At 41.9% G+C, this 22,332-nt stretch overlaps 2 protein-coding genes across 5 annotated transcripts in view; one reads left to right on the top strand and one right to left on the bottom strand.

The window, feature by feature from the left end:
* Window positions 1-18,772, top strand: part of POMT1 (protein O-mannosyltransferase 1) — a 44,010-nt gene extending 25,238 nt beyond the window's left edge. For 3 of the 4 annotated variants that reach the window (XM_027869386.1, XM_027869385.1, XM_027869382.1), the window contains exons 13-21: window positions 2,985-3,081; window positions 5,191-5,283; window positions 6,457-6,577; window positions 7,101-7,198; window positions 8,249-8,362; window positions 10,958-11,084; window positions 11,631-11,808; window positions 13,251-14,015; window positions 15,227-15,343. In XM_027869386.1, coding sequence (XP_027725187.1) covers window positions 2,985-3,081; window positions 5,191-5,283; window positions 6,457-6,577; window positions 7,101-7,198; window positions 8,249-8,362; window positions 10,958-11,084; window positions 11,631-11,808; window positions 13,251-13,425 — 1,003 coding nt within the window. In that variant the 3' untranslated portion in view covers window positions 13,426-14,015; window positions 15,227-15,343. Of the gene's footprint in view, window positions 1-2,984; window positions 3,082-5,190; window positions 5,284-6,456; window positions 6,578-7,100; window positions 7,199-8,248; window positions 8,363-10,957; window positions 11,085-11,630; window positions 11,809-13,250; window positions 14,016-15,226; window positions 15,344-18,613 lie in introns of those variants that run through there. The other variant, XM_027869384.1, reaches the window with a different exon arrangement.
* On the bottom strand, window positions 14,258-22,332 carry UCK1 (uridine-cytidine kinase 1). Its single transcript, XM_027869387.1, has 7 exons — window positions 22,225-22,332; window positions 21,660-21,819; window positions 20,216-20,312; window positions 19,826-19,968; window positions 19,646-19,740; window positions 18,236-18,284; window positions 14,258-15,698 (listed from the first exon to the last, which is right to left on the bottom strand). Exons 1-7 carry the CDS (start codon window positions 22,330-22,332, stop codon window positions 15,517-15,519), a joined length of 834 nt encoding a protein of 277 aa, XP_027725188.1. The 3' UTR covers window positions 14,258-15,516.

Genomic DNA, 22,332 nt, shown 5'->3' with positions numbered 1-22,332 from the left:
CCTTTTCTTACTGACACTTGTGCTTTATCAAACACCACCCCTGGATTACTTTCACCATTTACTTCTACTCCTACTTAAGTGCTGTTAAATGGAGATGAAGGAACTCATGTAATTGTGCTGCCTGGAACCAGTACACATTTATCAACTAACTTCACCTGAGCTCTCACTGCAGCAAGTCAGTCCTTTTAGCTCCTCCCTAATTGATTCTTCATCCCACCCTCCACAGTGGCTATTCCAAACCTCTTCTTTCCTCACACCCTTCCCACCCTACCTTCTCTACCAGCCTCACAACAGAGTGAAGTGGAGACAGGAGAGAAAGTGTAGGGAACCACCTGTGCAATGTGTGGAGAAAGGTGATGGGGTGTGTGAGTGAGGAATAGTGAAAAGGACATTTTGGCTAGATAGTAGAGTGTATGAAGGGGAGTAATGTGTAGCAAGACTCAAAAGAGAAATTTGTGCCAAGTTACAAAGGGCTTTAAAGGCCAAATAAAGCAGTGTGTATTTGACCCTAGAGGCAATAGAGAGCCACCAGAGTTTGCTGTGTAGGGGAGTGAGACGGTGAGATTCATGCTTCAGGAAAATGTGGAGGATGGACTAGAGAGAGGAGAAACAGGAGGCAGGGAGACTAATTAGGAGGCTTCTGCTGTTATCTAGACGAGAAATGATTATGGTCTGAACTAGGAGGATGGTCATGTGAGTAGAGATAAGGAGAAGGAAGCAAGAGATGTTGAGAAGGTAGAAATGACAAGGCTTGGAAACTGATTGGATATATGGGGTGAAGAAGGGAAGCAGGAAGGGAATAAGCATTTATGCAGTACCTACTGTGTGCCAGACACTATGCTAAGCACTTTTCCCAATGTTATCTTATTTGATCCTCAAGATAACACTGGGAGGTAGGTGCTATACCCATTTTACAGTGGAGGAAACTGAAGCAATCAGAGGTTAAGTGACTTGTCCAGAGTCACACAGCTAGTAAATGTCTGAGGCCAGATTTGAACTCAGAACTTAATGACTCTGGGCCATCATTGTATCCACTGCACCATCAGCTGCCTTTAGGAAGAGTAAGAAGTTGAGGATGGCTATGAGATTGTGAACCTGGGTGACTGGAAGGATAGTAATACCCTCAACAGAAATAAGAAAGTTCAAAATGAGGTAGAGTTGGGAGAAAATAAGATGAATTCTGTTTTGGACATGCTGATTTTGAGATGCCTGTAGGATTTCTAGTTTAAAATGCTCAGTAGGCTCCAGGTGATGGTGGCAGGACTAGAGCGTCAGGATTGGTTAAGCCCCCCTGGGGCATGTTGTCTGGGAGACCCTTGTTTAGGTGTGGGTGGGAGTCGAGGACCTCTGAGGTCCCTTCTAAACATGCTCGAAGTCTTTGAGCTGACCTTAGACCTGGCTAAGCAGGGTAGCTTGGGCTGGATTGCTGCAGTTTCAGTGATCCTCAGGTGCCCTCAGCTGCCAAAGCCTTTCTCATTCTCCTGGTGGTTGGTGCTATGTGACACACAGCAATCTTGGAAGATTCAGAATTGCACTTGGCCCAAACAGCAGTGGAATAATTCATAACAAGGGTAAGTAACACAGCACAGCAGCAACAATGACTTGCATACAAAACTGGAATAAAAGACCTTGCCAAAGATATTTGTGTCTGGAGCAGGAGGTAGGCCAGTCATGTAGTGAGAGGATGGACAACCTGAATGTTTTACTGGTATGAATAAAATGCTGTAAGACCCCAGCAGAGTAGGTAAGGCCTTTAAATAGCTCCTCCAGAGGAGAATTGTACAATAATATGGATGAGAATCATAGAGAGAAGATATCAGTGTGTTATGGTCTGTACCAGTGAGGAAGATGCCCATATTGGTGAATGTCATGGCTCACCATGACTCTGATTCTACATCAGCCTGCAAACCAAGTGACTTATATTTAGCTTAGTCTAATACTATTTAATGGTAAGATTTGTGCAGATTACTGAGGCCAGATTTGAGTGGTTTTGGTTTTGTCTCTGCTTTAAAAAGTATCATCAATAGGAGTAATTATTCAGATAATGAAGGCTGCCACCCATTTGTCCTTGCCCATCCTATATAGCTCTTATTCATCTCCTTCCATAAATTCACAACATGGGGATCTGTCAAGGTACATGGAGCCGTTCTCAAGTTTTCTTGGCATCATGAAGACACAATAGCTGTCTATCAGTTGACCTTCACTCTTGTCACATGACTGATCCATCTTATCCATATCTTTTCCTATAGTGTGATTTCTAGAGAACTAAACATGGTATGACACAGGACAGACGCCATTGGTACTGTCACTTCCCTATCCATGGACACTGTCCTATCAATGCAGACTAAGATTGTATTTGTTTTTTTAGCTGTCATATCATATTAGAGACTCAAATGGAATTAACTTGTCCATAAAACTCCCAAATAATTTTTTTTTTTTGGTTAGGCAATAGGGTTAAGTGACTTGCCCAGGGTCACACAGCTAGTAAGTGTTATGTGTCTGAGGCCGGATTTGAACTCAGGTACTCCTGAGTCCAGGGCCGGTGCTTTATCCACTGCGCCACCTAGCTGCCCCCCAAATAATTTTTAATGAACTGTTCTCTATCCTTATCTCCCCTTATCTTATACATGAAGCTGATTTTTTGAATTCATATGTAAGACTTTATATTCATGACAGTTAATTTTCATTTTGAAACAGTGTTTTAACCTGTTGACATTTTTGGGTTCCTTGCTTTGTCATGCAGCATGTTAACTATTCCTTTGTTGGCTTTGTGTCACTGAGAATTAGAGAAGCATGCCATCTGTGAGTATCTAAGTCATCGATAAAAGTTTTGAACAACTTATTCACCTTTTCCTGAGGCTTTGTCATTGAAAATCAGACCTTTTTTTTTTTTACATCACAAATATTCCCCAAAGTTATCTTAAAATGGGCAAAGGACCCATACTGAGGAATTTCTCCATAAAGTATTGTTTTCATTGATTCAGGCACGATGTTGCTGCACCTCTGAGTCCACACTCTCAAGAAATTTCCTGTTACATCGACTATAATATTTCCATGCCAGCACAGAACCTTTGGAGAGTGGTGAGTTGAATAGAATTTTCTAGATAGCACCTAATCCAACCTTTTCATTTTGCACATGAAGAACCTGGGGCCCAGAGGGGCCAAATGACTTGTTACAAACGCTATCAAATTAGGGGCACCACCAGATTTTGAGTTGCAGTAGTGGGAGAATTCTGACTCGGCCTAGGGCTCTTTTTACTACATCAGATATGGAATGACATTATGTTGAATAAGGGTTTTTTGTTGTTAAGTTAATAAAATTGTTATTAAAAGTAATAGTACCTCCAAAAACCAGTGCTTCCTTATTCTCAGATAAAATACAAACTGTCACGTTTGACATTTAAAGCCCTTCACAGTCTGACTCCACCCTATTTTCCAGACAGATTCCCCATTACTCCATCTCATGCACTATATGCCATCAGCAGACTAGCCTTTTTTGTCCCTAGGAAACAATATTCCTGTGTCTGGGCCTTTGGACAAGCTGTCCCTGGAATGCTCTTCCTCCTTTCTTTAATCTTCTAGAATTCCTAGCTTCCTTCAAAGCTCCCCTTGTGCCACCTTCTGCATGCAGCCTTTCCACATCTCCCCTGCCCCTCCAGATTACAAATTGTATTTGTTTTGTGTATATTTATCTGTGTAATTTTGTCGTTGTCCCCTTACCCCCTGCCCAAGCCCAGTAGATGCTCAGTTTCTCAAGGGGAGGGACTGTTTCAATTTTGTTTCCACATCCTCAATACCTTGACCTGTGCCTGACAGACAATGAGCCCTCAGTAAATGCTTTTTGAATTAAGTTGAATAGTATACTTGAACCCCTGTGGAGAGACAGCTTGGTGTGGTAGAAAGCACACTGGACTTGGAACCAAAAGGCTTGGTTTCAAATCCTACCTGAGCATTGTGAACCTTGCAAGGGAAGCCACTTGACTTCTTAGAGCTTCAATTTCTTCATCTGTAAAGTGGGGATAATAATACTTGCCTTAACTACATCATTGGATTGTTCTGAGGAAAGTGTTTTATCAAAAGTGCTATATAAAATGTGAGTTGCTACGAAGAAGAATTCTGATTTATGATTCTAATTAGAAGTTATATTCATTTACTTAAAAACTCATAAGTCCATTTGTGAAGCATGTTTATTTTATTTTCTCTTTTGAGGCAGTTAGAAAATAGAGGTGAAATGAGGTTACTAAAAGACAAAGGGAGAGAATATTTTTTCTCTTGCCAAATGCTCATCTTAAGTAACTGAAGTCAAATCCAGCTTCAGGAAGCTTTGTGCCAGGCGGGTGCTACTGTTAGTTCTGGCATTGACAGCAAATGACCTGGATTTTTGCCACTCCCTCTTCTACACTTAAACATGTTTAAGAAATGCCTAGTTCTTGGGGCAGATAGGTGGTGAAGTGGATAGAGCACTGGCCCTGGAGTCAGGGGGACCCGAGTTCAAATCCAGGCTCAGACACTTGACCCTTACTAGCTGTGTGACCCTGGGCAAGTCACTTAACCCCATTGCCTAAGCTCTCCCTTTCCCCTCCACCCCCCCAAAAATGCCTAGTTCTTAAAATGGCTCAGCACCTTGAGCTTCATTTGTGAAAAGATAATACAAAAATGTAAAATAGGAAAAACCCTTTAAAATGGGCCTCTCATGTGCTTTCCTGTCTGCAGGGTGGGTCATGGGCCTTGGTGATTCGCCATGGCTGTACACAACTTCTAAGTGATTTGTGTTAGGAGAGGTGCTAGTGGTAGCAAAAAGAAACGCTTGTTGTCTTTCATTGGATGCTGGTTGTAGGATCTAATGAGTATCAGCCTTTAGCCTTTTTTTCCTACTGAACCTATGATTTAATTGATACATGGAATTCCTGCGGAGAAAACTTCCTCTAATCATGCAGAACAGTGTCTGTTTGAAACTTGTAGTCTGAGAGATTGTCAAGGACACTGAGAGGTTTAGGGACTTGCTCAGGCACACAGCCAGTACAGGGCAGAAGGCCCTGAACCCCTCAGTCTATCTGACTCTGAGGTCAGCTCCCTCTCTGCCATGTTGCCTCCCTCATGTAAGACCTTTGAGCCTTCTATGTATGAAAATCATTCAGCCCCTGGAAAAGAGAAACAAAAGTAATACAAAAAGATCTGATTTTTTTCTAGGATATTGTAAACCGTGAGTCAGATTCAGATATATGGAAGACCATATTGTCAGAAGTTCGGTTTGTACACGTGAACACTTCAGCAGTATTGAAGGTAAGGGTTCCATAGTTGAAGGACTTCTTCCCAAACCGTTTTTTCCCAAGCTGTAGGTACTCAGTTTCTTCATGCTTTACTTTTCAATATGAATAGGCCTTAAAAAGAGGGAGAGAGAGAGAGAGAGAGAGCACCAATAGTAAAGGAGGTAAAGGAAAGTAAAGGAAAACTGCTAAGATTTTTTTACCCCTGTGAAATTGAAGATGGCTCTGTTTCTTTTTCAAAAATCTTTTTTACCAATCTGTTTTGTTTTTGTATTGCCTTTTTTTCCTGAATATATCCCTTCTCATTCCCCTATACAACCATTCTATGTAACAGAGATTTTTAAAAGAAAGAGAAAAAAAGCATTTCCATAGTATCTAACCAGCACATCAACTGAGTCTAGTGTTATGTACCCATAGTCCTCAGTATCTCTGTAAAGAAAGGAAGAAGTACATTTTCTTGTTTCTTCTTCAGGGCCAAGCATGGTCATTATATTTCCACAGGGTTTGGTTTCTGTTTTTTGCTCTTTCCAATTACATTGTGTATTCCTGGTTCTGCCTGTTTGACTCTATCAGTTCATTTAAGTCTTTCTCTGAATTCTACATATTTATCATTTCTTACAGTTTGGTAATATTCCATGGCATTCCTAGAGCACAGTTTGTTTAGGCATTTCACAGTCATACTGTATTTTCGGTTCTTTGCTACCACAAAAAAAACTTCTATGAATAGTTTGGTGTACACGGGACTTTTCTTTCTGGCTTTCATCTCCTTAGAATATATGCTTAGTAGTGAGATTGGGTCAAAGGATGTGGACATTTTAGTTAACTTTTTAGCATAATTTCATATTGTTTTCCAGAATATTTGTACCGTTTCACAGTTCCACCAACAGTGTATTAATGTGTCTGTTTTTCCACAGTTCCCCCAACATCTACTATTTCCATCTTTTGTTGTCTTTGCCAATTTGCTGGCAAAATGAGCCTTTTCAGTGCTGTGGTTTATCTGAAGTAATGGCATTAGTCCAAATAATTCTAAAATGAGGACATCGTAGGAAAAAAATAAGATGCGCTCTTTTGGGTGGGAATGAATCAGTGGTAACCCTAACACTTTAGCCCAGTTGTGGCAGATTTGGGAAACTTTTCTTTTACAATACCTTCTTTCATTTTTATCTCCCCTTCCCCGCCCCCCCCCAAGCTGAGTGGAGCATTATTACCTGACTGGGGTTATCGGCAACTAGAGATCATTGGTGAAAAATTGTCCAAGGGCTATCACCAGAGCATGGTATGGAATGTGGAGGAACACCGATATGGGAAAAGTAAGTCATGAGTGAGTTACAAATTCTGTATTGGTATGACTGATCTATCTTTGTAATGAAAACCTTAGTCTAGTTCGTCTGATTTGGGAAAACTGTATTTTCATCTATACAGTACTTTGTACAAAAAAAAATTTGAAAGCTGAATTCTTAAATTCTGTTGAGAGTTCTACTGCCTTTTCTTTGCTCTTACCATGTAAATCTTTTCCCCATTATCTCTACCTAAATTACAGAACATTTGTGTCCAGCAAAGGGGAACCAAAGCTATAAATAACTAAAGGTCTTTTTAATTATCATTGGGAAGGCAGCTGATTTCTTTCAGTGCCTAAACATGAGTGAAATATAAATTCATGGTTCTCCCAGCTGTTAATTTGCTGAAGGGGAGTTTACCTTGAATGATACAGCTTTGACCAAGGCTGGCTCACTAGTCATTTGAAGTCAAGGGAGGTGGGATTTTTAAAAAAAAAGGAGTTTAACAGTTTCTTTTCATAGATGACTGACCTTAACCTATTTTGTTACTCTTCAGGCCAGGAACAAAAGGAGAGAGAGCTGGAATTGCATTCCCCCACTCAGATTGACATCAGCAAAAACCTCAGTTTTATGGCCAGATTCACAGAACTGCAGGTGAATGGGCTAGGGTGTGCTTGGGAAACAGTCTACTTGCTGGGCACTGGCTAATTCAACACTTTTTTCTAACTAAACCTTGCCTTCTTCGCCTTATTTAAGTAATTTGTTATCTTGTGAACTCTGAACTGAAGACTCAGAAGTTCCAGTGTTCCCCCTTTCCTTTTAATTATAAGTAGAAAGCAGAACCTTTGTTGACCCATCAGTTTAATTCTGCTGCATACATGGTTTGAGCTTCTGCAGATAGGATTTGTGATATATTTAAGAAGGGAGATTTATTAGAACTGTGCCATAACCAGTACACTTTGCCAAAGGATATGTTTGACCTCCTTCTTTAGCTGATGAAATGGAAACTTTTAGCTTGTTAAAATTCCAAAATTATAGAATGTTAGAGGTGAAAAGGACCTCTTAGACATCATTAGTCTGTCCAGTCTCCTCATTTTATAGATCAGGGCTTCTTAAAATTTTTCCGCTTGCAATTTTTAAATCTGTGGGGTCACCTGAGCTTCTTATCAATAAACCGCGCTTCTTAAACAGTTTAAGAAGCGCCGTTTATAGATAAGGAGAAGAAACTCAAGTTCACAGATAAGTGACTTAACTCAGAGTCATAAAGCTTGTTCATGACATAGCTGGATCTAAGACCCAGATATCTAGATTCCCTTGATGCTCCTAACTCTGCCTAGTGCTCCATGTTGCCTGTTCCTATTGCATAATGTAGAAACGGATCCCTGCTGGCGAACATTGATTTAGAAAAGCTTATATTGACATTATCTCTGTTAAATTTTTATTTATGTTGTTAAACATTTCTCATTTACATTTTAATTTCTTTCTGGCCCCACTCAGGAGTTTTGAGGGTCACAAGTTTGAATACCTCTGATTTAGAATGAACTTCAAGCTCATGTGAATAGCCGCAGTGTACCCCATACGCCTTTGAAAGATCTGATTGATGTAAAAATGATCCAGGAAATCTTTGAACAATTTCTTGATGATTATGGTATTACTTACATTATAGTTTTGAATCAAGGAACTAGCAAACCTGCTTTATTCTAGTGGAAGATGCTGACATTGAGGAGTGAAGAAACCGAGCACAAGTACAGCTCCTCACCCCTGGAATGGCTCACACTGGAGACAAATATTGCCTACTGGCTACATCCCAGGACCAGCGTAAGTGGGGAAATGGAAGGGACATTGGATGCAGACTTCTGGCAAACCACATGAATGATTTAATGCTTTCTTTAAGAACTCCATTGTGATTGAGTATTGTGTTCAGGCTTTTATATTTCTTTAAAGCAGAAGTCGATGAGTCTCTTTAATGTGCGTGTTTGGGTAACTAAGAATGAGCACTCCCACCAAACATTAAGGGGTGAGGCTTTTTTTTTCCCATTTTAAGAATTTTATTGATGCCTTCTATTCTTATGCCACATGTGTTTCTTTTGTCTCTCTTTAAAAAAATCTGTCCCTCCCACTACCTCTGGGTGAGGAGCTCCCTACTTCCTCCACCACCACTGCGAATATTTAAAAAAGAAAAAAAAAAGCACCTCCCCCCCACCTGCAAACTCCCCTAAAATAAAGTTCTCAGTACATAGCTGCATAGTCTAGTAAAACAAATTCCCACATTAGTTATGTCTGAAAATGTATGTGTCTTTCTGCTTTTCTTGTCAGAAGGTAAATGGTGTTGTGTTTCATCTTCATTCTTTGGGATTCTTGGTTTATCATTGCATTGCTCAGAACACCAGAATTTTTCAAAGTTGTTTTTCTCTATTATGTTGTTATCATTGTATAAATCAGCTGTTAATTCACTCTGCATCATGTCAGATTCCTCTGAAATCGTCCATTTCATTATTTCTTATGATACAATATTCCTTTACATTCATACACCACTGTTTATTTAGCCACTTCTTTAGTTTCTTTTTTGGGGCTACTGTAAAAAGAGCTGAATACAGAAATAAGTATTTTTATAAATATAGTCCTTTTCTTCTTTGATTTCTTTTGGGCATAGGCCCTCATCTGGCATAGCTGGGTCAGAGGGTGGCACATTCTGGTGATTGGCAGCACAGTTCCAGATTGCTTTCCAGCATGCCTGCATCAGGTCAGGGCATAAGTAGGTCTGTTTTCCAGAACCCTCCCAGGCCTTTGTCATTTTCCATTTTTGCTACTGTTGCCAGTCTAGAGGTAGGAGGCAGATCCTCCAAGTTACTTTAATTTGCATTTCTATAATTATTAGTGATTCAGAGCATTTTTTCATGTGGTTTTTGATAGCTTGGGTTTTCTGCCTTTGAAATTTTCTTGTTAATACCCTTTGGCCATTTATCATTTGGAGAAGGACTCTTAGTCATATAAATTTGAATCCATTCCTTCTGTAGCTTGGAGATGAGACCTTTCTCAGACAAATTTGCTACAAAGATTTTTCCTGTTTACTTGTTTCTCTTATAATTTTTACTAATTAGATTTGTTTGTGCAAAACCTTTTAAATTTAATGTAATCAAAGTGGTCCATTTTATTTTGTGGGTTCTTCTTTATCACTTGTTTAATCATGAACTCTTCCCCTATTTATAGATTCGAAAGGTAATTTCTTCCTAGCTTCTTATCACTTGTTTAATCATGAACTCTTCCCCTATTCATAGATTTGAAAGGTAATTTCTTCCCAGCTTCTCTAACTTGTTTATGAAGTGACCTTTTATATCTAGGAAAGGTAACCATTTGGAGCTTATCATGGTGTATAGTGTGAGGTGTTGATCTAAATCTAATTTCTGCCAGACTTCTATCCAATTTTCTCAGCAGTTTTTGTCAAATAGTAAGTGAGCCCTTCACCCAATAGCTGGGGTTTGGGGATTTCTCAAATACTGTGCTCTTAGGTCTGTTTTCTTTTGTGTGTCTTACTTGATCCTCATTTTACAATTGAGGAAACTGAGGTATACAGGTTAAGTGACTTGCCCAGGTCACACAGCCAGTAAGCTACAGAGGTGGGATTTGTACTCAGGTCTTCCCAACTTCAGGCCCAGCACTGTATCCACTGTGCCACTTAAATTTGCCCATGATCACACAGCTAGTATGTAACTGAACTCATGTCTTCCTGATTCCAGGTCCAGTGTTCTAACCACTGTGTTTCCCAGCTTCCTCTATAACACAGTCATGTGTTATAGACCCTTGTTAAAGGAAGATCAGTTTGAAAGCCAAATGTAGGATGGACTGATGTGGAGAGAGTTTTGAAGCATGGAGACCAGACTGCTGCTTTTCTCTTTCTCCTACCCAGAGAAATTAGGCAGAGATTTATACTTACAGTAAAGTTGGACCTGAAATAAAGGGAATGACATACGCAGTGCTTATAATAAAGGCCTGGAGTTTGTAGCTGCACTTTCACTGGGCTTCACTCAGATTGTCCTGTGAAAAAGTTTGTCAGAAAATACTTAGGTGGCTGCTGTGTGTTCTTATCATAGAAATTCCTCAAGGAACAGAGGCTGGTTTGGGTTTCATTGTTTTTTTCATTTTATCTTTGCCCTCAGTACCTGACACAGTACATTGCACGTAGAAATTAGTTAATAAATATTTATATTGGGGAAAAAGATGCCATCGTTAAATATACAGCTTACTCCTCCATTTATTATTCTGCAAAGCAGAACATTTTGAGTACCTTTATAAACCTGACAAGGAACTGTTTGCAGATTGTGCTAAAAATAAGTGAGTTTTTTACTTAATCATTTTCTCCACCATGTATGTGTAAGACCAAATGCCTACAGTAATGCCCCGTTATGTTTATAGGCTCAAATCCATCTGCTTGGAAATGCTTTGACCTGGTCTTCAGCCAACATCGCTACTTTGGCCTATGTACTTCTGTTTTTCTGGTACCTGCTCAGACGGAGGAGAAATGTCTGTGACATCCCTGAGGGTGAGTAGAGGTATTTTTTTCCTCATTTATATATTCTTTCTTTTTCATTCTAGTGAGAGTTCAGTGTACCTTGAGGCTGACAGCTGGACAGACAGCTTTGGTACGGTGAGCCCTAAGTCGGGGCTCCTTCTGGTGGATTTTCTGTTTCTATTTTTGTTTTCCCAAAGGAACAATGGGAATTAATTTCCCACCCTCTGTTGCAGTCTTCTCTGTTACAGTGCAGGGTAACAGGCAGGAAGAGTTTTCTAAATACAGGCCCTTGGTGGCATTCAGCCTGAGGATCGAGCTTCCTTGGGGCAGTGATTTTACATCAGTTCAAGATGGAGAAAATGGGCCCTGGCCAAACATCCCACTCCTTCTCCACGGCAGCGTGGGAAGGAAAATGAAATATGAAATTACTTGGTGATATTTTATATTTAAGTCTAAAGAGAGTTTAAACAGTTTGAATAGGCAAGGCTAAATTTATAAAATACTCATCAGAATCTGCATTTTCTTGTTGGTGGCACAAGTTTAAGATGATTTTTTTCCCTTAATTTTCTCCCTCAGATTCCTGGTCGCTCTGGGTATTGGCTGGGACTGTGTGTTGTGGGGGCTGGGCTGTAAACTATCTCCCTTTCTTTATGATGGAGAAGACGCTATTCCTTTACCACTACCTGCCTGCTCTCACCTTCCAGATCATCCTGCTCCCTGTTGTGTTGCAGCATGTGAGTGAGCACCTCTGCAGGTATGTGGGGTCACTTGCAATTTTAGATAACATTGATTTGGGGGGACTGTAAGAATGAATGTGTTTTCCCATTCATTCAACAAGCATTTTTATTGAGCACCTGCTGTAGAAAAGGCACCATGGGAGTTACAGAGATAAATAAGACATGACTCCTGCACTCGAAGAACTTAGTCTAGCAGAAATATTCATGTACATTCCATACTAATAACTATGATACAGTGTAGAAAAATGTGAGACATGCAGAATAGAGCTACAAAGTGCCATAAAGGTTCAGATAGGTTGAGGAGGGGAAAGAATAATTCCAGAGAGTATGAGCTATGTCATGGAAGCAGGAAAGCAAAAGGTTGGTGCAAAGAAAAGGGAGTAATCCAGTTTAGTTAGATGCAGAAGGTGTGTCTAGTAGAAGCTTAGACTTTCTTCGCTGGCAGTAAAAGAAATGATCAGAGCTGCCTTTCAAAAAAATAGATCTGGCATATTCTTTTCAGTATAGATTAGAGTAGAGGAAGACTGATGGGGGTAATGAGTTGAGATGAGATTTAAGTAAGAGGCTAAACTAATGTGGTGGCAGTGGAAATACAGAGGAAGATACAGATACCAGAGATATTACAGAATTAGAATGAACAATTTGGAGACAGATCCGATGCAACATGTGAAGAATAGTAAAGAGTTGGAGAGGATTCCAAAGTTTTGAGCCTGGGTGACTAGGTGACTGGGTGACTGGGTAGTACACCGTAACAGAAGTAACATAGTCAGGAGGAATGGGTTTCAGGTGCAATTAATTACTCCCAGACAGGTGTAATGGCACACACTCAATCCCTGCTACTGGGGAAACCAAGGCTGGTAGTTTGAGCTTAGAAGTTCTGAGCAGCAGTAGACCTAAAGTCCATCAGGAGTCCACACTACGTCCAGCACCAATATGGTGAGTAAATCAGGAGCAGTGGATCACCAGGCTGCCTAAGGAGGGGCACCCAGCCCAAGTCAGAAACAGAACAGGCCAAAGGTATCACGCCAGTCGCCAGTAAGATCGAGACTGTGAGTGGCCACTGCATTTCCAGCTAGGGTGAGATAGGGAGACCCAGATTCAAACAACAAAAGGCAATAATTACTCTTGGGGTAGCATGGTGGAGGAAGAAAACATTACTCTTTTTGGACAGGCAGCAAGAGGCGATAGAAAGAATATTAATTACACTTGGGTTTGGGTTTGTGTTCTGTCCAGCCCAGCTCTGCCACTAGTTGTGATGTCTTGGACAAGTTCCTTATTATCTCTGAACTTGTTTCATTTGTCCTCATCTACTTCATAGAACTGTTGAGAACATCCAATGAGATCTTGTATGCAGAAATGCTTTGGAAGCTGTAAAGTAACTGCATAAGTGTTTATTGATTTTATATATGTATACATATATTTTTAATCTCTCACATACATTTATCTTCTGATCCTACAGATCCCAGCTCCAGAAGAACATATTCAACTCCTTAATTGTAGTATGGTTTTTCTCTGTGTATATGGTTTATCACACTTTCAGCCCAATAACCTATGGAGATCAATCTCTCTCAGCAAATGAGCTCAAGGCCCTTCGCTGGAAATCCAGCTGGGATATCCTGATCAGAAAACACTAACGGAAAAAGAATAAACTAGTGAAAATCTGAGATGGGGGCTGGATAAAGTAGAACAGACCTTGTTGGTTTCTTTCTTGCATTTGTTTATTAATGGGCAGAGCTACTCTGGGATTGAAGGAATGACTTATACAGGAACTGATGAGTTCCTGGCCTTTAACTACAGGAAGAGGTAACTGAAAACTTAACTACTTGTTTGTTTCATTTCACCAGTGAGAAGGCCGTTTAAAAGATAAACTACATTTTGTGCAAGGACAAGTCTTCTCCTAGAAACTAGAGAGCAGACTATTTCTACTTGGGCAGACCTTAACTGAACAAAACCCCCTTTCATTTAATTGATTAATGTAGTCACACCCTACAGCCTGATGGAGACAAAAATTATATAGGCCAAAAGAACTTAAGAGTCCATGATGAAACTACAATTCAGCATTTTAACTAGGAAGTTGCTGGTAGTCCTAATAGCTCTTATCCTCAGTTCCTCCTTTGGCTAGACTCATGCTGCCATGAATATTTCCTAAACCTACTGTATCAGAGCACAGTTGAGTATTCATCTTTGGTGAGACCTCACAGAAGCCATTCTGTACGATGGGAAGGTAAGTTACTTTGGTCATCAGCCTCTCATTCTGACTACAAGATAAAAAAGCCTACTGTTTCCTAGTATCTTATTGCTATGGTATTGTTTTTTTTAATCTTCTTTATGAGCTATTGCTCTGGGGTAGCTTTATGTTAAGGGAACAGGGTCTCTAACTCAAAGGTGGTAGAGTCATCTCTGTAATTCCTCTTTCTGAAATTTGATTTATATTTACATATATAAAAATAATTTTAAGGAGACAAATGAACACTACTGGTGTTTATTAGTCCCAAAACAGTACATTAAGCATGACAAAGATTTTAGGTAATTACAGTTTAGAAAACCAAAGGACCTGAAACAAAGTTCCCTGTCTTATGTATCTCATAATAACTATAATGATTTATGCCTGATAGAAGAAAACCATAAGTCACTATACATGAGATTGATTATAAAACAGCTTTTATATATGTATATATATAATGTACATAAATATTATATGGAGGGAATTGAACACTAGTTAGGAGGAAAGATTAAATAGAACCATATAGACCAAAACATTCTCATAGACGAAATTCAGTGCTAGGCCATATATGATAAGTAGTACGGCAGTCGGAGGGCTGATTTGTGCAACAACATTCATTTTGAACCCCTAGATTCCACTGTGTAACTTAGCTCTAAGGAGAGCATGCACCTGACATGGCAATGAGTAATAATGTGAACGTTCTGGTGGTAGGCAGCATGTGTCCTAGGTCCCAGGACAGGTCAGCCTCGACTTGGCAATTTCCAGGGATAGATGAACAGGGTTAACAGCCTTGGGTGGAGCTGTTTGCTTGGGCATTGTATAGCTACATTCAAGTCAACACCACACAAACACCAGAACTGTTTGATTGACTTCTAGCAGCAAACCTTCAGTCTGCAGTAACCTGTCAAGTCTTTTATGTCCTCAAGTAAACACATTCAAAGTAGGAGTCACTCTCCTTTATATTTAATAGTAGTTATTTTTGTGTGTTTTTCTTTTTTAAAGTGCTTATCAGCATTCCCACCTCTGCTTATTTGCCCTGTGTATAACCCAGAAGGAAAGAAAACATTTCTACATGGTTCATGTTAAGGTCGTACCAACGACAGAGCCAGGACCCAGACCCCCAGTTTTTTTTTTTAAATGTGCTACTACTAGCATTACTTCTGGGAGCAAGCATAGCAGTTTCACTCATGCAGGTGTTGGGCATTTTTCAGGTGGCCCAAAGAGATTTCAGAAGCCTCCTGAATACATGGAAGATTAAAACATCAAGAAGGTCATTTTAGTATTTCCCAACTTTTAAGATTGAATAAAATTAACATCTTTCTGTTAAATGGTTAAACAATTTCATCTTAGAATAATTTTGTAACAGGTGACTAAAAGAATATTTCTAAAGGACTTAGGGTTTTTGTTAGGAAAAAAAAAAAAAGGAACTCCAGATCCATTCATTATACAAATGTCATCAAGGAAGATCTGCCTTATCGGCTTATAACCAGCCTCTTGCTCCTCAGTGGGGTCTGCTGCTAGACTCCAGGTGGGACCGTTTACCAGAAGTCAGGACAACAGGAGGGTCTCCAGGCTCAGGAAACGTCCTCTTGTAGCTCCGCCCATTTGGAACTCCCCGCTGCCATTTGCAGATGTCACCATTCAAAATATCCTGAATATGCTGTACGATCAGGTTGATGGCAACTGCAAATGATAAGAGTACAAATGTGGCTCTAATTCTTCAGAGACAGCAATCAATAACATTTATTGAGTGTCTACTATGTGCTGGGCACAGTGCTAAATGCTAGGGATACAAAGAGGCAAAAAAACAATCCTTGCCCTCAAGGAACTTACAGTCTAATGAGGGAGATGTGCAAACAAGCTTTATACAAGATAAACAGGAAATGATTAACAGCACTAGAATTAAGAGAAGTTGGGAAAAGCTTCCTGTAAAAGATGGGATTTTAGTTGGGACTTAAAGGAAGCCAGGTTGGTCAGTAGATAGAGATGAGGGGAGAACATTCCAGGCATGGGGAATAGCCAGAGAAAAACGCCCAGAGCTGAGAAATGCAGTGTCATTGTCACTGAATCACAGAGTATGTGGCTGGGGAGTAAGGTGTAAGAAGACTGGAAAGGTAGGAGGGGGCTAGGTTAGGAAGGGCTTTGAATGACAAACAGCATTTTATATTTGCTTCTAGAAGCAGTAGAGAGCCAGTGGAGTTTAATGAATGGGTAGAGGGTGGTGGTGGTGACGCAACCAGACCTGCGTTTTAGGAAAATAACTTAGTGGCTGAATGGAGGATGAAATGGAGTGATGATTCAGGGAGACCCACCAGCAGGCTATAGCTAGGTAAGGAGAACCGAGAAAGAGTGGTGTCCTGAAAATTTAGAGAGGAGAATATCAAGGAGGAGAGAGTGATCGACAGAGTCAAAGGCTGCAGAGAGGTCATGGAGAGTGAGGATGGTGAAAAGGCCCCAGGATCTGGCAACTAAGAGATCCCTAGTGACTTTGGAGTCAGCAGTTTTAGTGGAATGATAAGGTTGGAAGCCAGATTATAAGGGGGTTAAGAAGAGTGAGAGGAGAGAAAGTGGAGGCACCTATTTAGAGGGCCTTTTTGAGGACTTGAGCTACAAAGGGCAGAGGAGATATAAGATGATAGCAGCGATGAAAGGATCAAGTGAGGGTTTTTTCAGGATGGAGGCAATATGAGTATGTTTATAGGGAGTAGAAAATGAACCAATAGAGAGGGAGAGATTGAAAATAACGAGTTGGGGTGAAAGAGAGAAGATAGGATGGAATGGGATGGCTTGAATAAGCAGAGGGGTTAGCCTTGGTAAGAAGTAAGGCCACTTTATCATGTGAGACAGGCAAAGGCTTATGAGATGAGGGAGAGAGAAGAGGAGGAAGCTCACAGCGAATGGCCTCATTTTTTTCTGTAAAATATGAGGCAGGGTTCTCAGGTTTGAAGAGCCACCGTGAACAACGGGATGATGAGTTGATAAGGCAAGTATGGAAGGATTGCCTAGCAGCAGTGAGGGCCCAGCAGAGGTTTTACAACATGAACATTTCTATGTAGCGGACATAGAATGATTGCATGATTTTCTCCACCTTTGTTCAGCAGCACATCAGTAGGAGTGGAGGCAACAAATGGTGGTAGTCGTCCAAGGCTGAGGTTTGGCTGGGTGTAATCAGTGATATGGGAGGGCTGGGGATTCAACAGAGGACAATGTAGAACTCTGTTGGCTCTGTGCCAAAAAGAGGAGAGAGTGGTTAGTGCAGGGATGATAGCCTGGGAATTGAGGGGTCAAGGGGACTAGAGATCATGGTACAGACCAAAAGTAGAACCTGTAAGGAAGCAGAGGTGAAAAGCCAAGAAATTATGGTCAGATGAGAGGATTTGGGAATTCTTAAACATGGAGGTGGTACATTTGTGGGTAACAGAAATATCAAGGGTCTGCCCGTTTCTGTGTATATCTAAGGTAGAGAAGAGAAGCTCAAGGGAGGTGAACAGTTAGGGTATTTGAAGGAGAATCAGGATATATGCTGAAGACCCCCAGTATGGGGGCAAGAGTTGGGGGGGGGGGGATTGTGAGTTACATATGGAACTCTTTGAGGAATGAAAAGGAGTAACCTGGAGTCTGTAGACAACAGCTACCAAGATTTTGATTGGGTTACTGGTAGACAGGAATAGCATGAACGTCAAAGGAAGAGAGGTTAATGAGTGACTGAAGTAGGGGGAGAACCAGAAGTCGAAATGAAAAGCAAAAATCATTCTAATTCCTTCACCTTGATTTTTAGCTCATTGAACTTAATCCCCACCCAAAGGTTGTCCTAGGAAACTCTGCTGCCTGCTTCAGTTTTATAACCAATAATTACTCCTTGAAACATAGCTCTTTTCACTCAAAGACAGTGGACCACTGTCAAACCCCAGCAGGTAAAAACAATGGAAATCAGTAAGTGAGCTCTTTAAAATCTACACACTTGACGCTTTTAATATCTGTAAGGAAATCTAGTTAAAATACTCTGGTAGTAAGAATTCCTTTTCAATTTTTAAGTTTTAAATTGTAATTTTAAAGTAGATACAAAACTGGCAAGAAGATACAACAAAAGTGGTGCGCAAGCCTTCAGGCTCTTGAATGTGGGGGTTTTGCATCAAGCTACATTTAAGAATTGTAGCCAAAATGCATCTCGAAGATGGAAATTGCAGGCACTCAGAAGTGAGGTCAGACATTTTTCTTACCCATGTTGTCAACTCCTCGAGGGATGATCACATCAGCATACTTCTTAGTCTGCAAGATGAAATGAGAGTTTTCTTAAGCAGATTTTTCTAGGATGATTGCAGTTTTCAGTGGAATTCATCCTACTTTGAACTTGAGATGTTGGGGGGGGGGTGGCACACAGCAGGAGGGGTTGGAGATGTGTCTCAATGGCCTCAAGAATGGATAGGGTGATTCGTGTGAGTTGCCTATCACTCTACCAGACAGAAATGAGCCAAACTGAACAGGTGTAGGAAGCCAAGAGAAAACAACTTTGTTCTCCAATGACTTTCTATCATTTTCACTGCCCCTGATGTTTCTTGTGAAAAATAACCTGTATGGCTCATCTCTCTGTGCTACAGACCCAGCTGCAGGCAAAGGTAAACCAAGTAAGATCAAAAGGCTCTAGATTCACCTCCTAGCAATCCATGATATTCTTCTACTCTGATCCAGCCAATCACCTCTGACCCTACAAGGAGCTGGGAAGCAAATGTAAATAAATACTCAAATGTGGACACAGAGCAGTGAGCAAGTGAGTTTCACTACCGGATGAAGTCTCATAGCCTTGTGAGCAACACATGGTATGACAGCTGCTTTTTTGCTCATACAACCTGGCCAATTAAATCCTTAATATTAATGAGCTGACTTATTAAATATGTGTTTAGGAAAAGTCTGGAATTGCCCACTTATTGATGCAAAATTAATTTCTGGAAATGGAGAATCATAAGCATAGGATTACATGGGGCTATACATTTTTAAAGCTCTGCAACCCTGGGCAAATCTGTTTAACCTCTTAGTGCCCTCAAGAAATTCTTTAACACTTATTTGTAGAACTCGTGACCATATGCATTGGAGGGGGTGTTTCTTTACTGGTAGTTCCCTATACTGATAAAGTCATACATCTGGAGAAAAAAAAAAGTTTCCCAACATAAATCCATATTCTCAGTGTTTCTAAATTAGTGAGTGCTAGGAGTCATGTTAATTTTGAAATTTAAAAAGTTTACTAAGACGCTAATCCCTTAAATATTCAAAGTAGCTGGGCACCTCAGAGGCTTGGCCAAAATCAGTATGGAGAAAGAAAGGCATTATGTAGGGGACTCGATAGGTCAACTGTAGGCAAACTATTGTTTAGACCAACTAAACTCTTCCCTCCATATAAATGCCTCCCTACATCTAAAGTACAAATCCTTCCTAGCACACAAATTCCTCCATATATAAATTCTTCGTTACATGCAAATTACATATAAATCATTCTTTACATATTAACTAGGTTTCATCTAAGACTCAACATCCTACTGAAACTGGACAAGACACAACCTTTTGAAGGGGATTACTGAATCTATAATGTAAAAGTCACTTAAAAAACTTTTAACGAACAAATTCAAAGGTGGTACCGGCAGGCAGAATTCCTCAAAGGCAGGTTTAACAAAGGTGGTGTACTGTGTTAGGATCTGCTCCAAGTCCCTCCCACGATTCATATCTCGGAGAACTGAAATAGTAGCAATTCAATCCTTAGACCATCATAAGTGTAATTGTCTAAGGTCAGAATTCAGGAACTCCAGCATCCCCCTTACCTCTACGAGACAGCCTCACATCTGAGTCGGTGTCAACAAAGAGTCGAAGATGAAACATGTCCCGGATCTCTTGACTATAGAATACCAAAATGCCCTCAAACAGAACCACATCCGCAGGGTAAACCACAGTTGTCTCCAGTAACCTGCGAGGCAGAGGCGAGGAAATGGGACACTGCAGGAGAGAGAGGGTCACCGGGGCAGTCTGCACAACCAGCTTCGGTCCTGGGGGCACTGAATCCTTGGAAGGGGCAGATCACGAAGAATCCACAGAAACCGACTGGGGGCAGGGCCTGCTGCAGGGAAGTCCTTGCTGTAAGCACCTGAGAGGAAGATCTAACGGGCTTGAAGTGCACAGCCCTTCCTCTGCCCTCCCAGAAACCATCTGCTTACCTTGAGTGGGTCACAAAATCATAGGTCGGGACCTCAACGGTTTTGCCCTCCACAATGTGTTTCAGGGTCATGTGCATCAAATCATTATCAAAAGCATCTGCAGAGATGGAACAAAAGGCAAGACCATCCCAAGCTATTCTTACATAGGCGTTGTAAATAAAGATAGAGTCTTGTTGCCATGGGTATGGCCTACAGCTAGCTGGGGGCAATTTAAAAAAAATCAACAGTAGTACTTACAGGACATCAAACACCGTACAGAGTGAATGAAATATAATTAACATCTAGCAGGTATACAACCTTTTAAAATTCTGCACACCACAAGATGAACACATTCATAAAGATAATTATCTGGCAATAACTGGTATCTATACTGCTATCTCCACCAGGAAGTTGGTTCTCCTTAAGAAGGGTACATATGAAGGGCCTACTATGGCAAGGCAGTGATTTGGCATTCTCAAAGTTCTTTCTAGGAGGCAAGCAAGGACCAGGCTCTAGTTTCTAGGACAAGTCATTTTAAAGACAAGTTTACTAGGGCAATGTTTCTTTTTGTAGAGAAGGATTAAGGAAGACGGGGCAGCCATAATGACTAGAACATTAGACCTCTCCCTGTTTAGCTGGCTCTGGGTTCCCACTCAGGAGCTGGTACCTCGGGGCTCCTAACTGGCTACTGTTGACACATTAACTCCTGCAGCTGCCGTTAGATTGGCTACTACAAGTCTCTGACATCTCTACTGTTAGGACTAGTCACTGTCTTTCAGGGGAATGAAAGGGAAGTTGTAAAGAACGTATTTTTGTACAATGGGTCTTTGGAAACATCCTGACTGAGAAAGACCCACATGACAGTGGTGGCAGCGCAGGGATCCTGCTAGTTGCTCTGCTGAAGGCCTGGAGGAGCTGGTGTCCTCATGGAAGAAGCCTTTTTGATTGGCTTCAGTTAAGAGTCCACCCTCCCCCTCGGGGACAGCTCTGAAATGGGCTTCAGGCAAACACCAGCCTACTTTGTTGTGGGAGTAGAGGTTTAGTTCACAGAATCACCTCGATCTCCCCAGGACTGTCCTAGACCAAAGCAAAGAGAGGAATAAATGGAGAGGGGGGAGGAGTGGGAGGGAAGGGGAGGAGAAAGGGGGTGAGTGAAAAGAGGTGGAGAGAAAGGGGAGGGAGAGGGGGAAAGGAATAAAGACTGTAAAGGAAGGGCAATCATTGGATATAGAGTCAAAGTTCTGCCACTTACTAGCCATGTGTGCAAGTCAAGCTCTCTGAGCCTCATATTCCTCATCTATCAAATGGGGATAACATTTACACTACCTACCTCACGGGCTGCTTGTAAGGAGGTGCTCTGTAAATTAAAGACTCCGTGTCGTGAACTGTTATTGCAGTTGTTTTTGTGACACCCCGTCCCTTCTCCGTTTCCCTCGGCCCCCACCCCCCGGGTTTCCCGATCTACCTGGGTGGTCAAAGTTGTACTGGCCCTTCAGCGCTTTGGCCTTCTGCTCGGCGGTCAGGACCTTATAGAACCTGTCCTGGCTCAAGATGACCAGCTTGCGCTGGCGGTGGTCCACTTCATGCTGGCCCAGCAGTTCCATAATCTTCTCACACACTGTGGACTGGGGGGGGAAGCCGGGAGGACCCCCGCCTCAAGCCCCTCCGAATGGGTCGGCCGAGGCCTCTCCCACCCCCCCGGCAGGGCCCGGCACCCGGAACCCAAGTACGGGCTGGCTACAGGTGGGGGGAGGGGCGGGGGCTCCCCACAGAGCCCCGGCCTCCTACGGGGGTCCTGGAGGCGGGCTCGGGCAGCCCCCCCCGCCCCCGCCCCGGGCCCAGCCCCTGCCCCAGCTCCCTGGCCCACTGACTCGCCCGCCGGGCCGGGTCCTCATGTCACCCCCTCGGATCGTGCCTCCAGCCCCGCGGGCCCCAGACCGGCTCCGCTGCAAGGCGCGGGACCGGCTCCTCGCCTCCCGAGGGGGGCTGCCTTCTCCCCCTCCAATGAAACCCCCACTCCGAGTTCTCACCTTTCCACTGGCCGTGCCGCCGCTCACCCCGATCAGGAAAGGCCGCTGGTGAGGGCGCTCGGGCTCCGCAGCGGCCACCCCGCCGCCGCCGCCGCTAGCCGAGGCCAT

Source organism: Vombatus ursinus, unplaced genomic scaffold (genome assembly GCF_900497805.2).
Source record: "Vombatus ursinus unplaced genomic scaffold, bare-nosed wombat genome assembly UNPS02014793.1, whole genome shotgun sequence".
Lineage (NCBI taxonomy): Eukaryota > Metazoa > Chordata > Mammalia > Diprotodontia > Vombatidae > Vombatus > Vombatus ursinus.
The sequence above is the reverse complement of the archived record's forward strand: the minus strand, read 5'-3'. Positions and strand labels throughout refer to the sequence as shown.